Source organism: Hyperolius riggenbachi, chromosome 11 (assembly GCF_040937935.1).
Source record: "Hyperolius riggenbachi isolate aHypRig1 chromosome 11, aHypRig1.pri, whole genome shotgun sequence".
Classification (NCBI taxonomy): domain Eukaryota; kingdom Metazoa; phylum Chordata; class Amphibia; order Anura; family Hyperoliidae; genus Hyperolius; species Hyperolius riggenbachi.
In genome coordinates, this window is record NC_090656.1 from 208,852,095 (window position 1) to 208,876,275 (window position 24,181).

General features: G+C 44.8%; 1 protein-coding gene across 10 annotated transcripts in view; it reads right to left on the minus strand.

Moving 5' to 3' along the window:
* The window catches only part of NAV2 (neuron navigator 2), a 629,613-nt gene that overhangs the window by 2,004 nt on the left and 603,428 nt on the right, over window positions 1–24,181 (minus strand). For all 10 annotated transcript variants that reach the window (XM_068260211.1, XM_068260213.1, XM_068260209.1 and 7 more), the window contains 11 exons: window positions 23,498–23,646; window positions 20,572–20,744; window positions 19,589–19,742; window positions 18,332–18,491; window positions 14,951–15,048; window positions 13,539–13,634; window positions 12,402–12,570; window positions 10,863–11,098; window positions 9,334–9,488; window positions 8,256–8,327; window positions 1,930–2,126 (listed from right to left, as the gene is read on the minus strand). In XM_068260211.1, the coding sequence (XP_068116312.1) occupies window positions 1,930–2,126; window positions 8,256–8,327; window positions 9,334–9,488; window positions 10,863–11,098; window positions 12,402–12,570; window positions 13,539–13,634; window positions 14,951–15,048; window positions 18,332–18,491; window positions 19,589–19,742; window positions 20,572–20,744; window positions 23,498–23,646 (1,659 nt within the window). The remainder of the gene's footprint in view (window positions 1–1,929; window positions 2,127–8,255; window positions 8,328–9,333; window positions 9,489–10,862; window positions 11,099–12,401; window positions 12,571–13,538; window positions 13,635–14,950; window positions 15,049–18,331; window positions 18,492–19,588; window positions 19,743–20,571; window positions 20,745–23,497; window positions 23,647–24,181) is intronic.

Sequence of the window (24,181 nt, forward strand, 5' to 3'; positions counted from 1 at the left end):
TGGGCTCCATAGCATTTAAAGGATCTCTGTTACAAAAATCTTAAAATTTAAAATACATGTAAACATATACAAATAAGCTACCGTATATACTCAAATACAAGTCGACCTCATGTATAAGTCGACCCCAATATTCAACCCTCTTAAGCTGGAATTTTTTATTGACTCAAGTATAAGTCTAACCAGCAAAGTTAATGGCTGCACTTGGGGCTCAGGAGGGGTTAATGACTGCACTGCATACAGTATTGCAGCCATTAACCCCTCCTGTCCCTTAAGTGCAGCCGATACCTCCTCCAGGCCCCCAAGGGCTGCAGTTATTCACTCCCTTTTATGCAGCCCAGTATTTCTCCCCTCCCCCTTTCCTTGTTAATTGTTGCCAGGATTTTCAGACCTGTGTTTTCTTGGCATTTCCTTTACTCAAAGTATCACTTACCACTGGATAAATTGCTGCAAATGGGAATGTCACTATTAGTACACACATTACTCAGTGTGCACAGTGCTGCATGTGACTTGTGTATAAGTCGATCCCTATACTTCTATGAAGTGAATCAGACCTAAATATCTAGACTTATACTTGAGTATATACAGTATATGTTTCTTCCAGAGTAAAATGAGCCATAAATTACTTCTCTCCTATGTTGCTGTCACTTACAGTAAGTATTAGAAATCTGACATTACCAACAGATTTTGGACTAGCCCATGTTCTGATGGGGATTTCTCAGGGTTTTCTTTAGTTTTAAAAGCACTCAGTTAATGGCAATGCTCCGTCCAACTGCCAAATAAGTGTGCAGCGAGCAGGCAGGCTGTCCAGGATCATTGTATAAATCTTTTTCAGGGAATGTCTTTATATAGAATAAAGGCCATGCTATGAATCCTCCATGAAGAGATGGACTAACCCAAAACCTGTCGGTAATGTCAGATTTCTACTACTTACTGTAAGTAACAGCAACATAGGAGAAAAGTAACGCATGGCTCATTTTACTCTGGAAGAAATGTACTTCTTATTTGTATGTGTTTCAAATTTTAAGATTTTTGCGACAGTTCCTCTTTAAAGGACAACTGACCTGACAGGGATATGGAGGCTGCTATATTTATTTCATTTTAAACAATACCTGTTGCCTGGCAGCCCTGCTGATCTTTCGTGCATCAGTAGTGTCTGAATCACACACCTGAAATAAGCATGCAGCAAATCCAGTCAGACTTCAGACAAACATATGATCTGCATGCTTGTTCAGGCCTTGTTCACATTGCATTCTGCTCGCTTGTCTGTCCGCAGTGGATGTTTTTTATCCGTGTTTTTTTTAAAGCGTTTTCTGTCGATTTTTTTGTGCGTTTGCTCGTTTTTTTGTGGGTGTTTTTGTAAGCGCTTTTGTAGAGCGCTTCCGTCTTTTGAACCGGAAAAAAAATCCGGAAACAATAAATACAATGTATTTTTTTTTAAAAACCGCTCATGTAATCGCTTGCCAGAGTGATTTTGTTAGCCACACACAAAACACAGTACACAGTAGAATAAACAGAAGCTGGCACTACAGGTTCCACTGGATTGGACCAGTGCTCTTACTGCCATCTAGTGTCCCTAGGGAGGATTGCACTTAGCTTCTGTATTGGTGATGCTAAAGGAACTCAGAGAAGCTCTCCGATATGGACACTTTCAGCAACAAAAATCCTGCAGACCTTCTAACACTATCCAGTTATTACCGTTAGAAGAAAATGAAATGTATAATAATTGTTTTTACTGTTATCTGAATCTTGTAGGGGCAATTGTGTTACTTACTACCGTGGAAGCAACAAAATCTCCCTAATGTGATTGTGCATACGGAAAGCAATTCAATCCAACTGGGATAGAATTCTTCCCACCTTACCCAGAACTTGAAAGACCAGATTTGGTGGCAGTTTCACAGCCTGCACACGGCCTCTGCCAGCCGCACTCACCAATAGTGACATCAGAGGAGCTGTGTGCCTCCAGGAAGCGGTTCAGATGCTGCCACACTTTTGGGATCCAGTCGATGATCTTGGCCAGCTCCACGTTCCGTACTCGGTTGCTCATCTCGGTTTCAATCAGCTTCCGGCGGAGGTAGCGCCCAAGGAAACCCTTCACTGGCTCTGTGTGGTTGGCGCAAAGCACCCATCTGGGCAAAGGAGACATAAAGTGATGAAACCAGATTCACAGCAGGATGAGACAATTCTAGGAGAATATGTGGAGAAACCTGGAACTCTGAGAAGATGTATAATGCTTATGGCTAGAGGTCCCCCTGGCCAATTACATATGGAGAATAGGGAGCTTCCAAATCTGAGTTCAGAGCTTCAAATGAAACAGAGTTCTTACACATGCGGGTCATGGCTGTGGGTTAAATATTTGTATTAAAATGTTGTTTTACAAGAAATTGTTCTTATTTCATTGAAAATGTTTATTCAATAACTGCCAAGACAATCGATCATTTATTACATCATTCTAAAAATCTCCTCATGCAAGGCCAGCATACAATATGGTGGCACGGTATATAATGTGCGCTACAAAGCTTGGGTGTTGCATCAAAAGAAACAGAATGCGTGCATCTTCCGTCTATAGCATATACATTTATTGCCAGTGTTCGACATTCAAGTGAATTCTGTGCATAGCATCATTCCATCGTTGCATATACAACTTGTAAATATAAAGATGTGGTACCTTACAGTTCCTGGTACTAGCCTGTCAGCATGGGAGGTGGGAGTGCGGGACAGATGTGGGCCTGGCGACGGCAGTTTCGCGTCCTCCTGGACGCTTGGTCACGCCGTGTTCCACTACAGGCCGGCGCTGTTCGGCCACTGTATACATACGGGAGGATCCGCCTCCACTATGGCGTCACAGCGCCGGCCCTGATTGGAGCTCAGAATTCCACCAATGGGAAGAGGCGGGGGGCGCTACGTGATGCGGACGGTGCCCGGCGGGGATCAATCCATGCGGAAAATTGGTCGCATGGCTATGCGTACTATATCGCGCATCCCACGCGGCTCAACCTCAGCACATGCGTATTTATGTCATATCGCTGGGGAGCCCACATGCATGGCAAAAATTTACCAGTAGAGAGCGCCAACTAAAATATAGAAAAAATATATGTACTTTATTCCCTACCTGGCACCCCATTTTTTTAAGCATCAGGCACATATATTTTAGTAACCTAAAAATAAGCGTCCCCAGCTCGCCCACTGGGGAATAATAAAATTAGCGATTGTGCATAAGTGACACACCATTAAAATTTATACTGGGACTGGGGAGCAAAAACTTCGTAAATTCATTCATTATATCTCTGAGTTGTCACTCTAACTTGTGGAGCAATTAGTTCCAAACAAGCAAAAAAAAAGGGGGGGGGGGGGTTGTTTGGAACTAATTGCTCCACAAGTTAGAGTGACAACTCAGAGATATAATGAATGATGCATTCCGGCGCCACGTCGCTCTCTGGATTCGTTTTATAGACGATGTGCTGGTGGTGTGGAATGGCAGTGAAAAAGAACTAGAGGAGTTTGTACAAAAATTAAACATGAATGATTAAAATATTAGATTGACATATGTATATGATAAGCATGAGATTCCGTTCCTGGACCTTAGAATTGCGGTCAGGGACGGAATTCTCAGTAGTGCTACATACAGAAAACCCACAGCCGGAAATACCATACTCCACGCCACCAGCCATCATCCCAGCCACCTGGTGAGGAATATTCCCTATGGACAGTTCCTCCGATTAAGGAGGAACTGTTCATCAGAGGTGGAGTTCTCAAAAGAGTCACGTGATCTGTACTCACGATTAAGGGCTCTTTCACATTAGGGCAGATTTTCTGCGTTTCAACGCAAAGGATAAAGTTTGCGTTACCCAAGGTGAAATGAAAGTCCATAGACTTTCATTTTAGCTTTCACATATAACGCAGCCTTTTTGTGCGTTGCGTTCCACTGCACCCAGGCGCAGTTTTTTGGCCAACGCTAGCTTTATGCGTTACAATGTTAGTCAATGTAAAACGCACACTATGCGCGTTTTTAATCCGTTAACGCAGGCAATCAGTCCCAGAATGCAACAGAGGAACAATGTAGAAAGTTGACAACTAAAAGAAAAAAAAAATTACCTGCGTTTTTCTATGTGCAGTAACGCATTGAAAACGGATTAAAAACGCACACTCACTGCAGTGCAACGCATATCAAAACGCAGTAAAAGGCATACAACAAAACGTATGCTTTGAGCGTTCTCCAACGCAAGCTCTGATGTGAAAGAGCCCTAAGGGAACGTGGATATCCACATAGAGTACTTAGAAGATGCTTGAGTAAAGCAAGGAATCGTGACCGTGAGACCCTCCTTATACCGGGAAAAAGGGATGGATCAAGTGCCCCAAATGGAGAGAGAATAGTAACTCAATATGGGTCACATTGGAACTGTCTGAGAGCCCTACTTACAAAAGCTTGGCCTATTTTGTTAGCATCGCCAGAAATAGCAGAGATTGTGGGCCCTGCCCCTATGATGACAGCCAGACGCGCAAGAAATCTAAGAGATCAGCTTGTAGTCTCAGAATTTAAAAATAGAAAACAAATTGAAGATAGGAAAACTTGGTTGGGCTCTGTTCCTCCTCCAAAAGGTATGCACAGATGTGGGCGATGCAAGGTATGCCCTTATGTACATAAGACAAATACCTTTTGGGATGCTAGGTGTGAGAAGGAATTCAAAATTATGTCCTTCATGAATTGTGAGACCACAGGGGTGGTCTATATGGTGACTTGCCCCTGTGGCCTACATTACGTTGGGATGACGACTAGAATGTTCAAAGTCAGAATATTGGAGCACATGTCAAATGTAAAAAACAAAAATGATGAAAACAATGGGCCCCTAAGAGAGCATTATCGACAACACCACGGGGGTAGTTTTAAAGGCAGCCTTGTTAAAGTCCTGACATCTATAACCAAAGGAACAAGAAAAGTGAGTGTGGAAAGGGAACTTCTCCGCAGGGAAACCATGTGGATATATAAACTAGGTACACTTTCCCCCAATGGTCTCAATTCAGAAATAAATTTCTCTGTATATTTAGATCCTTATTAGTCTGCTTTCTGACACAGCATCATACTGCCTGCGTTAATCCCTGGATGACACTATATTACCTATTGCACCTGCCTAATCATTGGCTAATATACAGCGCTATGTGCGCTATGTAGGAGGCAGGATATGTAATACTTGCACCCTACTTGCTATGTGGCCAAATAAAGGTTGGGAAAGAAGGTAGCAATATATTTGAGGAATACCCTGTGGGATATGTAAAATTCTAGACAGTACCAGGGAAACGGTATGAATGGAGCGCTGTGTATGAATGGGAATCCGAATAATGGAGTATATGTATTGCAGTGTTGCTGCCTTTTTTCTGCAGTAAAATGAGTGACCTTAGATATATCTAATGATATTTGAAGATATTCTATTGTTTCTGGACTTTTTGAAAATATGCAGAAGCTATATAGAAGCAATTTCCAGGAAAAGGGCGTCTTTGCCAATAACAAAGATGGCGCCTATGGACATATCAGGTGACCGCTGCCTGGATATAAAGAGGACTGACCTTCCCCTTCCTCCATAAGCCACACCCTGATGAAGCCCATTGGGCGAAACATGTAGGTGGGAGGAGCTATAGGAGGCCGGCCTCGCCCACTGGTATGAGCCCACGCTGTTCTGAGAGCGTTCTCCACCGCTCCTTGCCGCCATTGCCGCTGCCACTGCGGCGTGGACGCGCTGATCCAGTACCACTGATGTTCATCACCAGTATTGAGATGACCAAGCCTGCATGCATGCGATCCTAACATTCGGCTTAGATCTACTGGGACACGTAAGAGACAGGGGCAGTCTCCCCCTACGTAGTACTCATATTGGCTGATGGAACTAATATTTCTGCTATAGCAGCATACTAACCTGCTTGCTTGCCTTCTAACTGATATTGATGAGAGATACCGGCTGAATAATAGACGCTGTTGTGCTAAATGACTGATTATCACTGCTTTCTCAGATGGGAGATTTGTGAATGGTTGCAAACCCTTATGTACAATGGACTGTGTTTCTTTTCCTGTCATGAAATCTGCACAAAAATGAGCTGTGAAGCCGGCCAGCTATTCATCTAACCATCCAAACCTTTTTTCAGTTTAGAGTGGACTTTGCACAGGGCTGCTGAGCCAGTGTTAGTTTCTCACCCAGAGCTCTGGAGGTTTTTTCAAGTGCATGCAACAGTTTCTCAATTGATGAATGTCATGTGTGGATGGATGTGATGAATGCGTGGGATGCAGGGGATGCCAGGCCAAATCCTTAAGCTCTAAGTGTTTTTAATGTGTTTTATTAGGAATTCTCTGATCCAGTCTGTGATTGCTGTGTGTTTTTTCTATAATAAAGTAACTTTTATACGTGACTAAGCGAGGCCTTGCTGTAACTTTCTTGTGGAGGGAGGTTTTTCTTTAGATCACGCCGTGTTCCACTACAGGCCGGCGCTGTTCGGCCACTGTATACATACGGGAGGATCCGCCTCCACTATGGCGTCACAGCGCCGGCCCTGATTGGAGCTCAGAATTCCACCAATGGGAAGAGGCGGGGGGCGCTACGTGATGCGGACGGTGCCCGGCGGGGATCAATCCATGCGGAAAATTGGTCGCATGGCTATGCGTACTATATCGCGCATCCCACGCGGCTCAACCTCAGCACATGCGTATTTATGTCATATCGCTGGGGAGCCCACATGCATGGCAAAAATTTACCAGTAGAGAGCGCCAACTAAAATATAGAAAAAATATATGTACTTTATTCCCTACCTGGCACCCCATTTTTTTAAGCATCAGGCACATATATTTTAGTAACCTAAAAATAAGCGTCCCCAGCTCGCCCACTGGGGAATAATAAAATTAGCGATTGTGCATAAGTGACACACCATTAAAATTTATACTGGGACTGGGGAGCAAAAACTTCATAAATTCATTCATTATATCTCTGAGTTGTCACTCTAACTTGTGGAGCAATTAGTTCCAAACAAGCAAAAAAAAAAGGGGGGGGGGGGGGTTGTTTGGAACTAATTGCTCCACAAGTTAGAGTGACAACTCAGAGATATAATGAATGAATTTACGAAGTATTTGCTCCCCAGTCCCAGTATAAATTTTAATGGTGTGTCACTTATGCACAATCGCTAATTTTATTATTCCCCAGTGGGCGAGCTGGGGACGCTTATTTTTAGGTTACTAAAATATATGTGCCTGATGCTTAAAAAAAAAAATGGGGTGCCAGGTAGGGAATAAAGTACATATATTTTTTCTATATTTTAGTTGGCGCTCTCTACTGGTAAATTTTTGCCATGCATGTGGGCTCCCCAGCGATATGACATAAATACGCATGTGCTGAGGTTGAGCCGCGTGGGATGCGCGATATAGTACGCATAGCCATGCGACCAATTTTCCGCATGGATTGATCCCCGCCGGGCACCGTCCGCATCACGTAGTGTCCCCCGCCTCTTCCCATTGGTGGAATTCTGAGCTCCAATCAGGGCCGGCGCTGTGACGCCATAGTGGAGGCGGATCCTCCCGTATGTATACAGTGGCCGAACAGCGCCGGCCTGTAGTGGAACACGGCGTGACCAAGCGTCCAGGAGGACGCGAAACGGCCGTCGCCAGGCCCACATCTGTCCCGCACTCCCACCTCCCATGCTGACAGGCTAGTACCAGGAACTGTAAGGTACCACATCTTTATATTTACAAGTTGTATATGCAACGATGGAATGATGCTATGCACAGAATTCACTTGAATGTCGAACCCTGGCAATAAATGTATATGCTATAGACGGAAGATGCACGCATTCTGTTTCTTTTGATGCAATGTTCAAGTTCCTTCCTTCAACTATTAGAGCAGAGCACACGTCTTATGTAAGCATCACACGCAGCATATAGCCTGTCAGCAACAGATTGACCACTTTGGCCACACCTAACTCGCTCAGAAACTGGAAGCAGTACACCTCTTAAAGGAGAAGTGCAACACCATTCTGTTTTCCTTTGAATAACGCTAAAGCTTGGGTGTTACCAGCTAAAAACAGTGTCTGACATTTTGATCGCATGACCAAAAGCTGAAGCATACAGGATGCCTGGATTGCATCATCCTCGCTCTTCGCACTGCAAGGGGGTAGGCACAGTTTGAATTTGTCTAAGAAAACAGCAGCCAATAGCACAGTCAGTGCTACAACAATACAGGGAAATATTTGCCCCCCACAAGTTAGAAGCATCTGATGAGACGTACCGGAAGTTGTGGTGGAGCTGCAGGTTGGGGGTGGATGACGTCGCCTGGTTCATAGTGCCGATGATGTAGGGACTGTGCAGACAAGAACAATAGACAAGTGAGACAAGATACTCTTGCATGCTGCTCACTGACAGACAATTACTCAAGTCTTGTATACATATAATGAGCTGACACTGTGACTGTTATGCCCCATATACATGCTCTTCTGATTTCTGATCTCTTCTGAATTCACCCTTATTGTTACTTGATCGTGATGCGCACTGTACAGACAAGCTTTTCACTACACTGCAGAGGGGGAGGGACTATGGGTCAGAGCAAGAACAAACGGTGTCTGGCAGTTATGTAAGTACAAGGGGCTTGTTTGTTGCTCGTCAGTTCACGATCCGCCCTGGTAAATCGCAAGTCCTGAGGCCGCTGTACACACACTGCATTCCTCTACCATGGGGAAGGAGGCTTTAGATTAATTTACCAGGAACAAACTAATAGTAACAAAGCGTCTTCTCCCACATATCTGTTTTTACTTTGACAGCCTGATACCGATATATATTATAATTAAGCTTGGTGAATTGACATGTATAATATCTTGCAGTCTTCTAAACAGCACAGTCCTCATCACAGCCAGATAAAGGAAGGAGAGCATTCACTCCTATTATATTGTTATTTATACAGGCTATTATTCAGAGTACTCCTGAGATTATAAAAGCTCCCAGTAGTGCAGAGGCGCTCATATTGTTTTTTTTCTTTTTACCTGTTCTGGGTGCCTTTGCCTAACTGCAGGAACTGTGCAGTGCCAGGAGGATTGTGGGAAGTTTTTTTTTTAAAGCTACAGCAAGCTTATCTTATCAAGCAAATGAGAAAGCTTCCTATTTCAGATAAGTCAAGTACACTATGACCAGAAGGTAATTAAATCACCCCCCCCCCCCCCACCACACACACACACACACACACACACGGGTGAGTTAATAGAGGATGTTTTCATCAGTTTTTTTTTTTTTTTTTGTATGGTGTTAAGCTATCCTGTAAGCAGTAACGCACCAGAGAAGCCATGGTGCCCAGCAAAATACTGAGCACTACTTACCACTTGTGGTATTTACAGTTGAGGAGGCCATTGAAGATCTCTCCTAGCGAGCTGACGTGGTGCAGATTGTCCAGGATGATGACCATAGGCATGTCCACCGCATTATTCTCGCTGTTACACTGATCTGCCAGGTTGGACAGGTACTGACGGAGTTCCTGCAAAACATAACGGGAACATGCCTCAATGCTCACAGACCAAAGGGTGGATAATCATAAACTGGGCTTCTAGCGGTGCAGAGCTCTCACTGTTGCCCCCTAGGGAACACTTACTAAAATGACACCAAGAAAATATCTGGGCTCTTTTAGGGCAGGGCTTAGACCATATCAACAAAATTCCAAATCCCGTAGTACATATTGCTGTTAAAGGAATATCAAGGTGAAAAAACCTGATGAGATAAACTGTAATGATCCTCCTACTCCTAAAAATAACTTTTTGAGATATACCACATTTTTATTTTATATTTAAATCTACTTTTTAAGTTTTTCATGTTTCATTGTCTCTGTTCAATGACAACAAATGACGTTGAAGTATGTCAGAGCTAAAATCTATGAACTATTTAACCTTTTTATCTCTTCCCTGCTCTCAGAAGCTGGTCTCTGCAAGGAAAGAGTTTTATGGCTGTAATTCCTGATCAGTGAGAGTTACACTATAGTCAGACTAGGTGTACGTGAAAATAACACAAGTTTCTGCACCCTGTGGCGGTATTATTAGTTCTGTCATTTAGAGCAGGGGTGTAACTACAGGGAAGCAACCTCTGTGGGGAAGGGGGGGGGGGGGGTGAGCTGTAGGGGGACGACTGAAAAACAGGTCCATCTTCAGATCAGGTATTCTGTGGCTACACTTGTTATGGGTGTGAATATTAAAGGGATACTGTAGGGGGGTCGGGGGTAAATGAGCTGAACTTACCCGGGGCTTCTAATGGTCCCCCGCAGACATCCTGTGCCCGCGCAGCCACTCTCCGATGCTCCGGCCCCGCCTCCGGTTCACTTCTGGAATTTCTGACTTTAAAGTCAGAAAACCACTGCGCCTGCGTTGCCGTGTCCTCAATCCCGCTTATGTCATCAAGAGCGCACAGCGCAGGCCCAGTATGGTCTGTGTCTGCGCAGAACACTCCTGGTGACATCAGCGGGAGCGAGGACACGGCAACGCAGGCGCAGTGGTTTTCTGACTTTAAAGTCAGAAATTCCAGAAGTGAACCGGAGGCGGGGCCGGAGCATCGGTGAGCGGCTGCGCGGGCACAGGATGCCTGCGGGGGACCATTAGAAGCCTCGGGTAAGTTCAGCTCATTTTCCCCCGACCCCCCTACAGTATCCCTTTAAGTCACACACACTTGTTTAAGGACCCTTGTAAGATGGGCCCCCAGGCTGTGAGGGTCACCAGGGGTAGGCAAGGGGAAGGGTGTGAACACTGGGAGGAGCCCAATCAAAGTTTTGGTGGAGGTCCCATGATTTCTAGCTACTCCGCAGATTTGAAGTGTGTGCTGTTTGACTGGTTCTTACAGGTTAGATGTTACACTGAAGAAACATTACCTTGCTGGACTTGTGATCCACATTGAATGTAGCAATGACTCCATCGCAGAGGTCCCGCCCCTCGCGCAGCACCATGTACTCCGACAGCCGATTGGCCAGGTAAGTTTTGCCCGTGCCGCTAGGACCAGACAGGATAATTCTCCGATGTTCCGTTAATAAGGAGACGTAACGCTGTAGTATGGGCCGAGGGATCAGCGTCTCAAATACCAAAGCGTCCAAACTACTCTCCGCAAGACCTGAAACAGAGACAATAAATTAATAGAAAACTCAGATGTCACTCCGGATATCTCATGTCACATTTATAGAGACGCTTACATCAGCAGAGGGATACAATAACAAACCACAAAGCCGTAACACAATAAATGTGACACAAATACACCTGTGCTACCCTACAGCAATCTGTATGTTGTCATAGCAACAACTGCCATTATATGAGCTACTGAATATACTGCTAAGGCCTAGGGCACAATACAGCTCTTCGGGAGGGTTTTAGAATCGCCAGCTAGGTTAATAGAAGTCAATGGAGGTGATTCTACAGCAGCGATTGTGATTTGCAAAATCACAAACATGCAGCATTTCAGGAGTGTTTGCGCTTCAGTACAAAGTATAGGACTGCTACAAAATCTCCTTTCGATCACTGTGCAAAAGTAGCTAAACAGAAAAGGTTTGACCAAGGCACATCTTTAAAGAGGATCTTTAACCCGTGATTGACCTTCATGCCAATCAGCAGCTGATACTCCCTTTCCCATGAGAAAACGTTACCTTTACTCTAATAGACCTTCAGGGGGTCTGTGTGGCCGATATTGTGGTGAAACCCCTCCCACAGTGTGATGTCATGACCATGGTCCTGACAGTTTGCTGTCTTTGAACACTGTTGCATCGTGTGAAAGAATTGCTTTTTCTAACTGTCAAGCAAGCAGTATCTCCCTCTGTGCATAGAACTCTCAGTGACGAACATTCCGTACAGATCACCTGGCAGAACTAAAGCTGTCACTACTAGTGATACATTTCAGAATGTAAATCGGGGAGAGGAAAGATTTTACAATGGGCAAACACTGACTAAATCTATAAATGAATGCTGTAAAAAATAAACAATTTTATGTTATTTTCACTACAGTTCCTCTTTAAAGAGAACCAGAGATCACAAAAACTAAAAAATCGATACTTACCCGGTGCTCCCTCCAGCCCCATAAACACGTGTGAGTCCCTTGCTGTCCTCCCGTTCAGCTGCGATCAGCCCTGGTAACTGCTTCAGTGGCGTAACTCTGGGTCATCTGCACATGCGCAGTAGTTCTGCGCATGCGCAGGAGACACAGACCGTACCCGACTGAGCCTGTTACCGGCACTGATTACAGCTGAACGGGAGGACGGCGAGGGACTCACGCATGCTTATGGGACTGGAGGAAGCCCTGGGTAAGTATCACTTCTTTAGTTTTTGTGATCTCTGGTACACTTTAAGAACAAAATATTACTAACAAAGATTGCAAACCATGTTGATATAACAGTCAGTAGCCTGGCAAACCAAACAATCAGACACACCTTTTAATGTGAGCGCTATGGTGTCATTCTCGCCCACCAGATACCCGCAAGGCAGAAGTTCCGGGGTTCCAGCAGTGTTGGTCCGTTTGATCTCTCCTATGCTGTAGCCTGTGACGCTCTCAGTGTTCAGTCCCAGCTGTGCGATTGGATCCACGTGTACGATGTACTCCTACGAAAGGAAACACATCAGTCACATTACAGCCGGTGCACGCATCCCACAAACACACCATCACAGCACTCTCTGTTTATGTAGACTATATAATGTCACAGTGATCACTATACACAAACACTGGGCGGTGGCTTCTCATGGTCCAGCCTCACTGATCCTAGGCTGCAGGGGGTGCCCTCCATGCTGCTGTTTCATTAGAATCGGCCCACCCAGAGAAGGACGCTTATCACCAGGAGGAGTGAGGCCAGAGCTGCAGCTAGATATGATAAAGGTGCATACACAATTTTGATGGGCCAATGACTGACCAATTTTACTACCTCCATGTAGCATGAGGGACAACAGATTCCGAATAATATGAAAAGACATCTCTCATACTACATGGAAGTGGTAAAATTGGCCAGTCATTGGCCCATCAAAATTGGATGTGTGTAGCAGGCTTAAAGGAAACTCGATGTGAAAAAAAAAAACTGATGAGATAAACAATTGTATCTATCCACCCACTCAAAAAAATGACAAAAATGTTTTTGTTTTGTTTGTTTTTGTATTATTTTTAGAATATTGCAGTTTTATTTATTTGTGTATCAGCTAAGAAAATATTCTTTAATGTTGTATTGTCTCATACACTGACAGTCTTCCAGTGTCCCAGAAGTTAAAATATATGAACTAATGATCTTTCTATCACCCCTGCACACAGAAGCCTTCTATGCTAGAAAAGTGTTTTATGGCTGTAATTCCTTATCAGTGAGTTAAGCTATGCAGTGATCCATCTTAGTGCCGACTGGAGAGAAACCGTCAGGTAGAAAATAGAAAAAAAGGAACACAGCCTAGTTATTTGTATGCTTGGCACTGTACATACACATGTCTATCATGTCACATGTCACCTCGGGTATCCTTTAAGAGTAACCACACACCCACAATAAACACAATATTCTTATTTTCTATAAAGTTTATATAATGTGCCCTTTTACCTTAAACAGCCGCCGTACAACCCCATCCAGGACATCCCACTTGGTTTTACCACCAACACCGATGCAGCCAATGAGAAAGACGCGAGTTCGGCAGTCCTGCAGGAAACGAGGATGTGTGAGGATAAAATAGTTGCAAAACACCAATATGTCACACGATCAATACACATGCTATCAGACATGGAGGTAATTATGAACGCTGACTTCAGGCAGTGTACATCCTTGCTGCTGGGTGCAATGACCAGTGTCTGCTACCTTTAGGTGGGAGGCAGCATTATTAGGAGATCTTGTCTGTTATTAGGGAGGTGCCCCTACTGTAAGGTGGTCGAAGCTAATATGGTTTCGATGACTCATTGAGAAAAGTCCATAGGGAACAGTTCTCCGATCACAGCAACGTCTACAACTTAAAGTATTCTAATTGGCTCTATAGTGTGGATGTATTATTACTGCAACCTATCTGAAGTTTGGAAAGGTGCTGTCCACCCAATCACATTAGCAGAATTTCCCTATAGACTTTCCCGCTGGCCTATTCCAAGGGGCTCAATACACATCGCTGCAAGCACTGCTGCTGCCCTTTCAGTATCAGTGCAGCCTATCACTGCTTCCTCCATGCTATCCAAGCCTGGTCTCCCAGAATGCTCTGGGAAGAGATTTCTGCGTAGCTAAACAGTCTAGGCTAAGTATCACTGGACGAGTGGGGCTCCATACCAATATACAGCAATCTTACTAATATTATATATGCGAAAGTCTGGATGTTTGTTACTCAACCACGCAACAATGGCTGAACGGATTTGAATGAAATTTGTCCCCATAACCAAAAGGTGGGCGGAGACAAATTTCACTGGGAAAATGTAAACTGCAGCCATTCTTACACTGTTAATGGCAGGGTTCTCAAACTTTGCACAGTTGGTGACTAGGATTAATATTCAGAAAAGTGGGTGGAGCCTACTGAAGCCAATCAAAATTCACCTATTGATTTTCAAGGGGAATATTTAATTGCTGCCATTCTTGCACTGTTGATGGCACAACCCTCAAACCTGGTACAGTTGGTCATTGGGTGACTGCGTTTAAATTCAGAAAAGGGGGTGTAGCTGCTGCCAATCAGATTTGTTTCATTTCAATGCAAATTATTGATGCCAAAGACCGCAAAGCTCACAAACTAGGTCATTGAGTAAGTGTGTGTTAGGGTTAGAAAAAGTGGGTGGAGCCAACACCAGCCAAATATATAACCGGGCAACGCCGGGCCATCAGCTAGTATATAAATATAGGAAGTGTTTCTGATGCCGGAACCAGGATAATTACCACAACAGTGGGTATCCTGAATAGTTTGCTACATTCTACTATGTCACTACAGGGCCTCTTTAATACATTTTACAGAAGCTCTGAAAGAGCCACTAATGCAGAGTCTCACCCACCTCTCTCCACTTCACCTCCTCGGAGAGGTTGACAACGATCTTTACATGGCGGCTCTCCTTGCGCAGGGTGCCATCAGCAGAGTCATCCAGCAGCATGTCTGTGGAGAGGAGGAAGGGGAGCAGTCAGGACACAGAACAGAGCAACAAGTAAATACTATAAAGGGGACGCTTGGGCAGGAATGGTCTAGAATAACTATTTGGGGATGTTCATTCCAAGCGACCAATCACATATCAGTGACCTGATAACGTTGTTTCCAACAGTTTATGCATATCTGTAATAGTTGTGACATCATCAGAAGCAAATAATTCCATTCAGAGAGGAGGATGGCGTGTGAACCGCGAGGACTGAACACCTATCCAACAGAATGGCTTGTATGGGAGGAGGAGCATCTGAACTCCACAATGGCCTAGTGCACACCGGAGCTTTTCCGCTGCGGTTTGCGATCCGCTTGTGGGTGCGGATCCGCTAGGGTAATGTATTTCAATGGGCTGGTGCACACCAGAGCGGGAGGCGTTTTGCAGAAACGCATACTCCCAGGCTGCTGCAGATTTTGGATTGCGGATGCGTTTCTGCCTCAATGTTAAGTATAGGAAAAACGCAAACCGCTCTGAAAAACGGCACTTCAGAGCGGTTTGCCAGGCGTTTTTTGTTACAGTAGCTGTTCAGTAAATCTACATGAAATCTACTATACCAAAACCGCTACACAAAACCGCAAAACGCTAGCTGAAACGCTGCAGAAAAATAAGAAAAAGCGTTTCAAAATCTGCTAGCATTTTGCGGATCTGCTAGCGGTTTTTGGTGTGCACTAGGGCCAATGACAAGACAGTACAGCAAGTTTCTGGGACAAGTTGGGGAAAAGCTTTTTGCTGACTATTTTGCTGAGATTCCCTTGACTATTAACATGTGGGTGTCTGACACAAGAAAACAGCACTGCCAGATGGAGCACTTTTCATTCATTTTAAAATCTGCAGGAGGGTACAGGGCTGTTTCACACCGTGTGGCGTAACTACAATTCAGGGGGTCCCGCAGTGAAACTTTGATGGGGTACCCAATATCCACACCACCTTCCCTTGCCCCCCCCCCACACCTGGATGCCCTTTAACAGCCTTGGGGCCCATCTCACAAGGGTCATACAACAAGTGTGGCCATCATGATCTGCACACCCATAACATGTGTAGCCACAAAAATATCTGATGTGAAATGTGGTTACCTGTATCCGAGGAAGGTTAGTAGTTTGGGCACCCCACAGCTCTGGGTGGGTGAGGTGGGTGAGGTGGGGGGGGGGGGGGGGGCAACCCCGTAGTTACGGCATTTTAGGAGTGATCTTATAGTGATCTGGTGTGAAATACTGAAATACTACTGTCCAAGCACTTTTCAGAACACTGGAAAGCACTGGCGATCAGAAAAGCTTAGCGTGCTCTTGGTGTGAAACAGCCCCCACTGGTAAAGAATAATGAATACAGCACAACACGACACTCAGTGATATCACAGTAACGTTACCTGGGTCTGCTGTTTTGGATGCAGCGTTTGGAAGGAAAAAATAACGTTCTATTAGAGTTCATAATTTGGCAGGAAACGTTCACGGCTGGTTTTGCTGCTGTTATACAGTCATAGCATCAAATAACAGCTCTAACTGGTGCTGGTGGACCAGTCCCCTCACCAGATAATGGTTTAATCAGGTAACTGGAAAGGTGCCCATTAATGATACAATTTCCAGAACGATTGACCGTTCCTAAACGACTGACCGATCCAGTCATTGCGATTGACTGGAAATGATAATATGGGCCCAACAACTGAAAGGAAATTGATGACAAAATCCGATCAGACCAAAAGAATAGTTTGAAAAGTCAGATCGACAGAACAATCATTTGTTGTTGATCGGCACCAAAGGAATCTGATTGGATCGATCATGCGGTTAATGATACGGGAGATGGTACCGTCAATGGGCAGCTTACTGAAAGAACATCATAACAGTGGTAGTTATTCTCTCCCACAATGGTGAGATTTCCCTGCAGTAGTTTGTGTGTCTCCTCCCCACTGACAATGATCAGATCTCCCTGCTGTAGTTTGTGTCTCCTCCCCTCCCACAATGGTGAGATCTCCCTGCAGTAGTTTGTGTGTCTCCTCCCCACCCACAATGGTGAGATTTCCATGCAGTAGTTTGTGTCTCCTCCCCTCCCACAATGGTAAGATCTCCCTGCAGTAGTTTGTGTGTCTCCTCCCCTCCCACAATGGTGAGATCCCCCTGCAGTAGTTTGTGTGTCTCCTCCCCACCCACAATGGTAAGATCTCCCTGCAGTAGTGTGTGTGTCTCCTCCCCTCCCACAATGGTGAGATCTCCCTGCAGTAGTTTGTGTGTTTCCTCCCCACCCACAATGGTGAGATCTCCGTGCAGTAGTTTGTGTGTCTCTTCCCCACCGACAATGGTGAGATTTCCCTGCAGTAGTTTGTGTCTCTTCCCCTCCCACAATGGTGAGATCTCCCTGCAGTAGTTTGTGTTTCCTCCCCTCCCACAATGGTGAGATCTCCCTGCAGTAGTTTGTCTCTCCTACCCACCCACAATGGTGAGATTTCCCTGCAGTAGTTTATGTCTTCTCCCCTCCCACAATGGTGAGATCTCCCTGCAGTAGTTTGTGTGTCTCCTCCCCTATAGACTTTGCTAATTCTTGCATGCAATTAAGCATAAATGTACAGTTTTTTGATATTCAATACATTTTTGATCTATTTGACATCATGTTGTGAACCCTGGCCATATGTATATTGATATTTAGATCTCCCTGCAGTAGTTTGTGTGTCTCCTCCCCTCCCACAATGGTGAGATTTCCCTGCAGTAGTTTGCGTCTCCTTCCCACCCACAGTGGTTAAATTTCACTACAGTAGCTTGTGTCTCCTCCTCTCCCAGAGGTGAGCTTTCCCTGCAGTAGTTTGGTTCTTCTCCTCTCCTGCAGTAGTTTGTGTCTCCTCTCGTACCACAATACTTCCTCCGGAAGTTTGTGTCTCTTCCCCTATGACAATGCAGCGGTTGGGAATTATGGGGCAAGACCACAAACTGCAGCCCAGCAGAGACAAGAATTGATTCCATTTTCTAGCAACCTTGCAAACTTGAAATACGTGTTTTGGCAATATGCAACATATTTTCTACAGATTACAATGAGAAAAACAGAGAAAAGCACAAAACCTGACTATGCTTTGCTCACTGAGAATTTAAATCCTGGCTGGAGTTATCCTTTCATAAGAGTGTATTGAACAAAGCACAATAACCCCATGACAACCAATCAGATTCTTCTAGTAAAAATGTAACCTGATTGGCTACCTGCCTCCCCCCTTGGCACTGCATTATTGGCCAGTGTGAAGGACGTGTGGGAGTCTCGTCTACTCACCCAGGCTGGAGGACTCGGTCATGGTGAGCCCCGGCTGTGTGAAGCCCATGGACTGTCTCTGGGAGGAAGAGATGGAGATCTGGGATGGGGTCCTGCTACATTTCCCATGATTCTCAGATTTCAGACGATCATTTTCTGATTTCAGCTTTTCAATCTCACTCTGTGCAAAGCAGGAAGAAACAAAGACATTCAGAGAGAATAGAGTGTATGGACAGTTCACATCAGGTCGGTCTGTTCCCCTCCCCTACTGCTCTGGGAGGAGATTTTCACATAGATGAATAGCCTAGGTTAAGCATCATGGGGGGGGGGGGGGGAGGGGCGTTCCATACCAATATAAAGCAATATATAGGTACAGTAAGGCCTCAATTCACTAACCGGCGCTAAGCCAGTTAGGAGGCCTTAACAGTTTGTGGGCGCAAACCACAGCGTTAGGCGGTTTACGCCCACAGGACCACCCACATTGCGCGCAGCGCGGCTGGACAGTAATAGTGTGGGTGCGACGATAACGTCACACCCGCTGCCCTATAAACGTCGCACCCTGTGTGCGATGTAGCTTTGCGCTGCTGTAAGTGCGCGCAAAGCTACATTTCGGGCATTAAGTGGCTTTTCACTCTGGCGCTAACACTTATTGCCGGTTAGTGAATCAAGCCCTAAATGTTTCTGATTCTTAAACCAGATTAATTAATATAAAAGTGTCTATCCTGCATATTTTACTGCATTCTACATGTCTCTACAGTGCCCATATTTGAATTAATTGTTGCCCAAAACATTTGAGACAGTTTTGGAAAGAGCACTGCACAGACATGCTGCTCGGCTGTTTGGCAGGCAGCTTGTTCTGTTCCACGGAGATGGGAGGAGGGAGGATGAGCAAGCAACTCTCTCTGCTGCAGATGCCTCTAACGGAAAACTCTGCATCTACACTATAATAACATTTGGGTTAGGGCAACCCATCCACAGGCTGAATTGCTTGAGGGGGACAACGCCATTTGGGGGGTGGTTATACAATACCTGCGAGTAATCATGAAGGACAGAGCAGGATCATCCACCAGGCAACCTAGGCAAGTGCTTGGGGCCTAGCGGGTGTCAAGGGGCCCACCAACCACCTTCTCTAGACCTTTCTCCATTTCACCTTGACAAAAGGTCCACAAAGGGTCCCTAATCTACTACCTTGCCTAGTGCTCCATTACATCTTAATCCATCGCTGATGAAGGATCATTTTAGGCAGTGAAAATCTAAGGTGTGTGAGCGGCACAGTACCTGCATTCTATTCATGGCCTCCCGCAGTATATCCAGCTGGTGGGCGGAGCTCAGAGCCTCCAGTCTGATGTCCGTCAGCTTCATCTCCTTGTCGCGCAGCTCATTGCGCAGCTGCAGCACGCTGTCCGCTTCGTTCTCTGTGCAATCAGAAAGTCTGCGGGGCAAAGAACACAAATCGATTCAGGATCAAAATTGCCGTGCGAAACGTCTCTGACATTTTGTAATCTTAATTATTTCCCAACGATTCTCATTATTATTTCATTGACATTTCCTCCCTTACACGACTGCTGAATCTCACCGAGGCAGCCTGTCCTGACAGGACCACGCAGATATGTTTAATTAAAGCATAATTGATCAATTATGGCATAAAACACAATTAACGGCTTGTAGAAAGCTATGGGGTGGAAGGAATGTATGATCTCAGTAGATAAGGTGGAGGGTGGATTAGGGACTCCGGTCTTTAGATGTGGTTGGGAGATAATGAAGACGTAATTAGATTTTCCTCTGACAATGACTCCCAGTGTGATGCCAGGAGTGAATTGCCGTTCAGGGAAAAGTAGAAAGTATTTGGAATATTGGCATTTCTCCGCAGCATACAGAAAGTTCTGCTCCAGCCAAATAAGAAGGGGACAGAAGTGTTGCCAGGTGTTTAGTGTTGTGTTTGCCTATGTTGGGGACAGGAGGGTGACTACTAATCATGGATCATGCCCACCCCCCATATTCACTGTGTTCAAAAGGAAATAAATATGGCAGCCTCCATACCCCTCTTACTTCAGATTCCCTTTAATGTTTTGTTTGGAGTTTAGCCTGAAGGAGATAAATATAGAGAACATCACAAGTAGCCCATAAGCTGCCATTCATGATGAACAAAATGGCTGCCTCAATGATGTCACCAATTTCTACTCATTTGACAGGCTGCTCTAAAAGAAAAGAGGAATAATCAGAACAAACATTTAGAATTCCAGATAATTATCAGTACATACATAGAACTGGAGTGGGAGCCGCGCATTAGCGGGGTGGACATCACAGAGCCATTGTGAGGTAATTTGGGTGAGGACGGCAACGAGGAATCGGTCATCTCCTCGATGTCAGAGTGAGAAGATGCAGACTTGGGGGACTTCTTCTTCCCGAAGGCTTGTTTGAAGGAGCTCCTGAGCTGGAAGGAGAAGAGAAGAACCGTGAGGAACATCAGAGAACAAGGTGGAAGAGAGAAACACGCTGAGAATGGATCCTGTGATGTGAATGGAAGGGATGCATGGTGGGCAGGTGACAGGCAATGAAGTAAGAGAAGCCATGATGAAGACATGAGATGGACGGAGAGGCGTGCAAGCTCTTACCTCATTCACCTGATTCGGGGCACGGAAGCAAAACAGGACAGAAGAAAAAGAAGAAGAAAAAAAAAAATAAACTTTATAACAGATGACATAAAACACCTACAGACCACAAAATGAAAAACATAAGCACTAATGGGAAAAACTGCTGAGACATCTAATAAACACAGCATGAGAAAGCATTAGGACAGTAGTGATGGTCATGTCTAGGAGAACTCATGGAGAAGCATATGATCAGTTTAGTCAGGGGATAGATATGTAGCGCATTTTTCGGCATATAAGACGCTCCAGGCTATAAGACGCACCTAGGTTTAGAGGGCAAAAAACAGAGGAAAAAAATATACGAAACCTGGTGTGTCCATGGTCCAAATGTTCTCCCTCAATTATTGTGTTCTCCATGTACCTCATGTGTCCCCCGTATGTCATCCAGTGTCCCCATGTGTGTCCTTCTGTCCCCCATGTGTCTCCTCCCCCTTTTTGGGGGAGAAAAAGTAAGTCTTATTTGCCAAAAATCATGGTAAGTCTCTGATTTGCTAGCCACAATCGTGCTAAAGCAGGATGTGATCACAGAAAATCTATCAGCTGATCAAGCAAATCACATGCTTTTCCTGGACATGACCATCGCTATTTAGGATCCATCTATAATGCTTACAGACAAAAACTAATGCTCTACATGAGGGATGACAGAGAAACAATATGGCTGGACAGAGGAAGAGGCACAAATCTTAAAACCAGAACAACATATTACATATACACAATCAAATGTATTGTGCTGGGATTCGGGTGCTGCCATAGGCCCTTGCAGTGCTTGGTCCCCATTCAAATCCCAGCCAGGGCAATCTCTGCCCTGAGTTTGTATGTTCTCCCTGTGTCTATAGGTGGGATCAGGGCCATATTTACAAACAAGCACAGTAGGCACGCGCCTAGAGATAATGCTGAAAGGACATCTGAATGTGGCCAGCCCTTGACACTTTCCACTGCCTAGCGCCATCAGCCTGCTCTTACCGTTTCCTCCTGTGGCTGCACACGTAACAGATTTTATATGGCAGGGTTACCACTTCTCTTTTACAGTACTAATCCTTCTTACTCTTTATCCTCCCTGATTTTGTATTGTTAGTAAAGCTGACTAGGGGACTATGACATTACTAGTCAACTACTCATACAGTTTTAATATTGGATAAAGCCCCCCCTCCCCGAGAAATTCTCTGTAGAAATGTCAGTCATGCGACCCAAAGCCTTGAGCCAGAAGCAGAGTGGTTTGCCAGCGTGAGGTTAAAGCGGGCCCAAACCAAACATTTTTTTAATTAAAAATATTTAGTTGCACCACTCGGACACATACAAAGATAAATACACACTCCTTCAAACCTATGATAATTTAAGTGCATGCTTTTCACCCTTCTCTTTTCATAGCTAGGGTTATACTGGGGGCAGCCATTAGCAATTCCTCCATTGCTGGACACCATCTACTCCACCAGTTTGCCGGAAAAATCCCGGCAATTTGAAAGGAAGGGAGGGGTTCCTCCAATAAATGTAAAATATTTTATATTTGTCATCATGCAGCTAAAAAAGGCTGCTAATCTAAAATAGATTTTATTTCTGAAATATTGTATTTTTAATTTGGGTTCACTTTAACTCTTTGTGCCAGCACTGCAGCTCAGCAGATTCTTATCATTTGAAGACTCCGCTGGCACCAAGTCCGGGCCGGTAAATCTCTCAGCAGAGGGAAGAGGAGAAATAGATCAGGTGATTTTTGCTTATAGGGAGAGCCCGGATACGGTCTCCTCCCATCTCCTGTCTGTCTACATCTGGATATTGGGTAATGATTTGGTAAAGGGAGGAGTCTGGACAGCTTTCTCTGAAATAAAATTGCATAGTTGTTGCAACAGGAAATGAACCTTCCAGATGCAGCCAGACAGATATGAAACCTACTTATTGCAAGAAGTGATGGCCTGCATTGGATATAACTGTATGCTTAGCTGATAAATGCAAATGTGCTGCCCAAGTGCTACAGAGTGGATCAGGCACACTGTTTGTCATTGGATGCTGTCTGTAATGGAAGATACGGAACTTACTATCCTTTGTATTAACAAAATAGGCAGCCAACAAGGGCTAAAGCCAAGTTCATTTGTTCCAGGTAGTATCTGTTCAGGGGCGGAGTTTAAAAAGCCATGTGGTCCATCTCTGGGTGGAGCTTAATGCAGAAAAGGGTGGGGTTTAGATCATCACGAGAACTTTCCAGATGCATGGGCATCAAATTAAGTATTAGCAAATGAGCCAAAGTGGATCAATTGCACTGAGTAGCCAATCAGGATCTTTGCCCTTCGGGTGATGAAGCTGCATTGGTTGTTTAACCTCCAGTTTTCTTTCCATTGACCTAGACAAACTAGCCTCAGTTTTGGTATGACTGATGTTTTTGTGACATTTGGGGGAAGCTCGCTTGAAGAATACACACAAGACAAACTAATCTGTTGTGGTGAGGTTGGCGGAAGAAACATGCAAAGCACCACATGTAGGATTGCATATTGTGGTCTGTCCCTATTAGCAGTGTGGTGACATGTGACGTGGCGTCTGCTCTTACCCAGTTCTTCCTGTTCTTCTTCTTCTTGGAGTCACTCTCCACATTGCTGCCCACGCTGGAGTGGCTGGTGGCGCTATTCACACTGGAAACGCTGTCAGATGAATGCTGCCTTCTGATTCGCAAGTCAGCTGACTGTGTCGTTCCATTGCCTGCACAAAAAGCACCCTGGAATCAGCATGATCACTAAATGTATCCCTTTAGTTACAATAGATATTCTCTTGCTTATAATATTCCATGCAAGCTGAGATCACCGTATTCTGCTATTGAAAACACTGTCTTTCAGGGAGTATGTTTACATGGGCAGAATTTATTTCACCACTCCAGAGACCATACAGGCCATGTGTCTTTAAAGAGGATTCTATAGTCCTCGAAGCTTTAAAGGTAAATAATATTTTCTCCGGACTTATTAAAGTTGGTCAGATGACAATAGATTGAGTCTAAGCTGGTAACTTTTGGAAGACAAGAAAAACTTTATATCTAAGCTAGACTACTGCAGCATCCTCCTCTCAGGTCTTCTCTCACCTGCACAATCAATCAAGAATGCTGCTGCTAAACTTACCCTTCCCATAACTACCCATCTGCTGCCCCGCTCTGTCAATCCTATAATGGCTCCTCCCACGACTCCCCATCTGCTGCCCCGCTCTGTCAATCCCTTTAATGGCTCCTCCCACAACTTTTCATCTG